Raw genomic sequence first — 6807 nt, forward strand, 5'->3', positions numbered from 1 at the left:
TTCACGTCTTTGGTGTATTTCTTGACTCCTTGAGTGTGTCCCCTCACTTGGACGTGGCTGAGCGTAGATGTTCAATAAGGATCTTTCAGAAATATTCTAAATGTAAAAAAAAAAAAATCCATCTTGAGTTTATTTGCGTGAAACATACATTGTATTGGCCTATAGTTATTGATTTATTTTTATTTTACTGATATGTTTGGTTTTTTGTCTTAATAGATTGGTTAATATTGTCCACTCTCCTTTAATTTTTGGTGATTAATTGAATTGTTGGTCATTAATTTCACCTGTCACTGCTGTGACCGGTGAGCCGCAATGCGTTGGTGCCCTTACATTTTTGCTATGCAATAAGCCGCTAAAATAAAGGCTTAACTTTTCCAGAAGAGTGCCTTGGATTTTTTAAAGTATGTTTTTACACAGCTGCAGCTTCATTTGGTCACTATATAAGTTATACCCGCTCTCAGATGAGCACCCTTGTCTTATGTCAGGACTATTCAATCTGGTGGCCGCGGGCCAGATCCGGCCCGTTCATTTACTTTGGCCCGTTTAAAGCGTTCTGAACATTTAATAAAAGATCTGGAGAGAAAGAATCTCCAAAATCCAACATTCAGTGCCAAAATGACTAACTATTATGTGGTTTCTAGCGCCTATGTGGCATGTTGATTGATTTTATTTATATTAATTTAGCTCTAGTGTTTGAACGGTTTAAGCTAGAAAATATTATGACCCCATTCCTGAAAACGAAGACTCTCAGGAACACATGCCTTCTCTTTTCCTCTGATGCTCACAAGGACTCTTTAGAAGGGAGTGTGACAAAAAAATGCACCTAATGACTGAGGGAAATTAATTCAAAGTATACTTCCTACAGACTGAAATTTGGCATTACCTGATTTGACATACCTTTGTGTTAATTATTGAGATGCTTAGTTTTCAGATTATTTAAAAATGACTACTTTTAAGAAGCTTTTAATAGTTTAAATAAAATTAAATAAATGGTGAGTGAGCATTGTGCCTTTTTTCTTTTCAATGATTACAAACAAAACACCCCTTTTTCTTGCCTTACAAAAATAAATTGAACAATATTTTAAGACAATTAAAAGAGCTGTTAGAATTATAAATGTGTGTATATCCCTTAAGGTCTTTGTGTAATTTGTTATTGTACCCCCTAGCCCAACTGTCCTTTGTATATTATGTATGTATACTTGTGTTCCTCGTGTACCTTTTGTTTTGACTTATTGTTAATAAAAAATAAATAAGGATAGCAGAGGAAAATGGCGTCCCTTGAGAGGGCAAGAATGAGATGTTTGTTAGGAGAAGTGCAATGTCATAAGAATAAGTATTCTTGGAATACAGAGGAGGAGGTAGAGGGTGAGCTTGAATCGGTTGAAAATGGCTGGAAAAAAGGGAGATGGTTTGTCGAAGATTAATAGTGGTGTAAACAGAGTGACCCATACGCCGGGTCGAGGTCTGGAGGAGAAATGGAAGTGAGTGAAGGTAAATTATCGGAGGTGGTAGGTGTGAAGATCTCGGAGCCCGAGGCTTGCACAGATGGTCAGGATAAAGATTAGTCATGGTTGGAGTGGAGAAAGTGGATCCCTGCCTTTTGGCTGATCCATATGTGGTTTCAGGGAGGGTGAAAATGGAGTTGGGTGCTGTGGAATTGGTAAAGATAACCCGAAGTGGTCTTGTGATAACTGTTTGTGTTTCTGCTGGTCAGTGGGAGTGGGCGCTCCGCGCCATACGAAAGGGGACAAGAGCTGTGACTTGTTTTGCTCTCACGAAAAGGGCGCCATTGAAAGGAATGATTACTGGGGTAGCTGTAAATGTGGAAATGGACCAACTGAAGGGGAAGATTCCCGATGTTTGTGATGCTTGTTATTTGGTGTGACGCAGACAAGGTGGCGTGAGTGGTGAAACAGAAGATTCATTGTCTGTTCTTTTGAGTTTTGATGTTGAGTCTTTGCCCGACTAAGTGATGTTAGGATATTTCAGTTATCCCATAAGAGCTTGTGCCGAATCCATTATGTTGTTACAGGTGTCAAGCTTATGGGCATGTGGCAGCAGTGTGTAGGAGCAGGGAGGTTCCTAGGTGTGAGAAGTATGCAGAAGGGCATGAGACAAAGAAGCGGCATGTGTTTGTTGTAGGGGTGCCCATGGGGCTCCGGGTCAGAAGTGTCCGGTGCGAGAGAGGCAGGTTGAGGTTACCAGGGTTAGAGTAGTGCAGAGGGTGTCATATGCTGAGACAGTGAAGAAAGTAGAGGAAGATGGGTCAAGGGGGAGGGATCCTGAGAGGATTTGTGTAAGTAGTAGATCTGTGCCAGCTTAGAGGGATAGGCCAACGAGTGATATATGCTTCAGTAAGATTGGCTTTTTAGCATTCATAGTAGGGCTGTCCCCGCCTGAAAAAAATCTTGGTTGATTGAAAGTCGTCTGTTCTTCGACCAAATTTAGTCAACATTTTCACAGATTCTGCCATTACTCTCCCGAAGTTGCCGGTAATAGGCTACGGGAGGAGTCGGCAACCTTTCTCATGTGGAATGCCAATTTATCTTACCATTTCTACCGATCTGCGTGAACTTGTATAAAATATTCTGGGTCCTCAGAGTTTCCAGCGCCAGTGAGCTCAGGACAGACACAGCTGTAGGCTATTTGTGCAAGGGATAAGCAGTGCTCGACTTGGGCAGGAGCTCACCGGAGCTGAGTACCGGTACCTCAAATGTTCTACTGCTTGAGCTCCTGTTCCTCTTATAGAATATTAGCTCAAAGGTATTGTGGAGCTCCTGCACCTTAATATAAACAGTATCACCACCCAAAATGAGTACCGGAACCTATTTCAGTCCAAGTCAAGCACTGATAAGAAGTAATCAGGTAGGCCTATTTTATGAAGTTTCCACTGGATCAGAGCATGACATTTTTCCCTTTCACGCTGAGTGGTTATCGAAAGACAGAGAGCTGGAAAGATTTTTCAATTACATTGAGAAACTATTGTAATTCTCAATGGATGTAAAAACAGACTTTGTTTGCTTGCTGTTTGAGGTGAAGAAAACATTAATTTGAGAAGCTCCACAGTTCATCAGTGGTGGTGCATTAAGCCAATCAGAAATACTATCAGATCCCCAAATGAGCACATTTATATGCCTATATTTACGCTCAGGCCAGGTAGCCTATGGGCCTACTTCTATACTTGTGTGTCCTTACTCAACATTGACAGGAGAGCTCCAAACAAAAGACAATGACTAAATTGACTAAACTCATAAATGGAATGAAATCAACCAAAACTTGTTTCTCACAAGTGTAGCATAGGTTGTGCACTCTGCAAACAATGTGTCTACTCCGACAATAACTGGAAGGCTGGAATAATAATATTGAATTCATTCACATAAATTACCATAACCAAAGTAACAAACATTGTAGATGAGAAATTATAGGAATTAACAGTAAATGTACTACTGGTGATATATGTAAAGGGGAATTGATATACACTAACAATCAAACCCAAACAACTCACACAATTAAGTTATGAATCAATGAATGTGCACAAATTGGCAGGAGAGAGCCCATTCTGGAGAGAGAAGTGCATTGTGCATCTAGGCGCATGGTTTATCCAACTTCTGCATTGGCCATGCAGCATTTACGGTGATATGACCTCAGCAGAAGTCAGGGCATTCATACTTCTTGTGCTTCGTGGAGCAGTGCAGAGCGGTTGCCAAGGAAGTGAGTTTGTGTTTTCTACCGCCAACCAATCATGTCAATGTGGAGCTATACAGAGCCCTCCGCATTGTTACACATTTTGGGAGGCACATGGCGATGCGGTACGAAGCTCGATTTGGCTTCTGCATGCCTCTGGAGGCTCTGCAATTGCATCACACCCTCCATATGGAGCCTCCGACCACATTTTCAGATCAAGTATAAACTGGCTTTTAGTATAGGCCTCTGCAATGGATTAGTTCACTGAGATGGGCGCATAAAACAATCTTGGTCGACCAACAGCCTAACGACCAAACAATCGACCAGTTGACTAATTGGGGTCAGCCCTAGTTCATAGTATTGGTAATCCACAGGGATGGAACGTAAAGTCGCAGAAAATGTTGTGGTGGAGGCTGCAGAAAAGTATTTGGGTGTAGGAGATATGGCATCAGAAGAGTTACAAGGTGTGTTGACTAGTGGAGTCCAGTCTTCTCAGGCCGTTGGCCTGAGGTAGGACCAGTTAGGTTTAAATGGTGGAATAGGGTGGTGGGATTTTAATGAGTGTAGGGTTAGATGGCAGGGTATTTTTATTTATCTATTATTTTTCTTTTTACTTTCCCCTTTTTCACACAAAGTATATGGGTTTATACCCCAGTCTAGTTGGTGGCGGTAAGGCAACATTTATTGGATGCCAACCGCCGTTAAACCTCATTGAAGAAGAATAACTTTGCTAGCTAGCTAGTGTCCGACTTCGATCGTGCCACGATGTTTAAAAATGTGTTTCGATTTGGTTTTCTAATTAGGACCGTACATGTCATCCTAACATGGGTTATCACACTGATACTATTCTTATATTACACTTGTAAATTACTCTTCGAGGTGAACCAATTTCATTAGCCATTTAGCTAGCTAGCTAACGTTAGCTTGCCAGGCAAGACAGACTGGGAGACTGTCACATTATGACAACAATACGAGCTAGTGATAGCTTGCAGGCTAGCCAGCCTTATAATTTAGCCAAAGTGAATACAATAGTAATTTTAACAGCCTTCCACTTGTTGCTGTGTTGGATTTCTGTGGTGTTTTGGTGACTTTATATCTCACCTGTTAAGACCTGCAAAGACAAGAGGAGAATGGAGAGTTGATGCAGCGTGTAGTGTTTTCCTTGCTGGTCCTGCTGTCAGTGATGCTGTATTTCACTGTCTCTCTGATGGACCCGGGCTTTGTTCACTCTGTCAAGGTGAACAATATCTTCCACCAACCACCCTAAAAGCCCTTCTTATGAGATGTATTCCTTTCTGCTATTACATTATCTTTGCCCTTGAATGTGTTAGTGTGAAGAGAGATGGAGATGATACCTCAAAACCCCATGTCAGTAGAACCGATGTGGATGTGGTGGAGGAGTCAGGCGCAGGACACAGAGGCTTCGTCCAACAGACTTTACTAGTCAAAAGTGCTAAATTACAATACACGGCCTCGAAAACAAACAGAGGCGAGTGAATACGTAAACCATGCGTAAACACTAAACAAACAAACAGAGCGTCAAAACGCAGCTCCGAAAATACAGGCAGACAACAACACACAATCTAACCAATACCAAACAGGGAACTTATAGGACACGTAATCAGAACACAAACAGACACAGGTGTACAAGACAGACCAAAGCAATCACACCACGAAACATTCAACGGTGGCAGCTAGTACTCCGGGGACGGCGAACGCCGAAGCCTGCCCGAACCAGGAGGAGGAGCAGTCTCGGCCGAAACCGTGACACCCCACTCCTCGTCTGCGCCGGTGTGGCTCCTTTCTACTAACATAACTTATATACTTACATTACCACAATCTTAGATCACAGATTAAATGACATATTGGGTGTGTGTTATGTTGTTGTTAGTATGTATGGCTTCTTCTCTCCCCTTGGTCTCAAGCAGCAGCCCATGAGAGCTAAGCACTGCCAGAGCTGTAAACATTGTGTAAGGGGGTTTGACCATCACTGTCCATGGATAGAGAATTGTGTGGGTGTGAGGAACCACTGCAAGTTCATCATCTATCTGGCCCTGCAGATTGCTTGGTGAGTGTGGGTGATTTAACCTGATGTGGGTAGCTCAGAGTTATTATCCCTGAGATGTAGTTGAAATACTTTTGGTCCCACATACACAATGGTTCCCTTGTTGTATTATTGCTGTAAATATAATTTGATGTACTGTTAAATGACACATATGTTCTGTCTTTCAGCTCAGGTTTCCATTCAGCCGCCACTTGGAAACTGTGGCTCAGTGTGAATGGGTTTCTGCTGGCGGCGCTGTGTGTTGTAGGTGTGTTGTCCATGGTGGTGGTCCTGCTCCTGGGCTGCCACCTCTATCTGATCTCCATCAACTCCACCACCTGGGAGTTCATGTCCCGCCACCGGCTCTCCTACCTGAAGAGCTACATTGAAGAGGAGAACCCCTTTGATCGGGGCATTCTCTGCAATCTGTGGGGCTTCTTCTGCATGTGTCGAACTGTGGTGTGGGAGCAGGTGTACTACAGAGGGAGACATAATCACGTCTGACCACTCTACAGACACCATGCTCATACCAGGCTATAGCATTAATAAAGGGTCTTGGCACCGCTTAGAACGTCCATTCTGCCTTCCTTCATCATTTAGACTTTTAGCCAAGTTGAAGTAGTGTACAATAGAAAGTGCCTTCTGTTTTGATATTTATGCAGTTCATTGTCCTGTGGATTTTTTTATTTTTATTGTTTTGTTTAACTGAGTTATATTTTACTGAGTCATTGAGTATGTATTTGTGTCATGTTGAACTAATGATGTACTGTAATATTGAAAGGTGTTGAACAAAAAATGTATGCAATAACTTTAGGACTCTGTTTAATATGTTGAAACGCTTGATGAATTTGTACCTGTATTGTTTGATAAAACTTTTTACACTCATTAATTGGAAATAATGTATTCATATTTTTGTATTTATTTACATAGATGACACCAAACACTAGTGAAATCATGAATATGCATTCATTTTATCTCATTTGCATTCATTGATGTGGTAATCCACATACATTCATACGGTAATGCATAATTATTAGCAGCAACTATTGAACCGTTTTAATAGCAAAATAAATACTGTA

General features: G+C 41.7%; 1 protein-coding gene across 1 annotated transcript; it reads left to right on the top strand.

The window, feature by feature from the left end:
* Window positions 1-4449: 4449 nt before the first annotated feature.
* Window positions 4450-6232, top strand: LOC121550684 (palmitoyltransferase ZDHHC12-B). Its single transcript, XM_041863040.2, is given in 5 exon segments — window positions 4450-4546; window positions 4794-4921; window positions 5453-5486; window positions 5602-5758; window positions 5917-6232. Coding segments are annotated over 5 exon segments (732 nt in total).
* The last annotated feature ends 575 nt before the right edge of the window (window positions 6233-6807 follow it).

Source organism: Coregonus clupeaformis, chromosome 18 (assembly GCF_020615455.1).
Source record: "Coregonus clupeaformis isolate EN_2021a chromosome 18, ASM2061545v1, whole genome shotgun sequence".
Taxonomy (NCBI): Eukaryota; Metazoa; Chordata; class Actinopteri; order Salmoniformes; family Salmonidae; genus Coregonus; species Coregonus clupeaformis.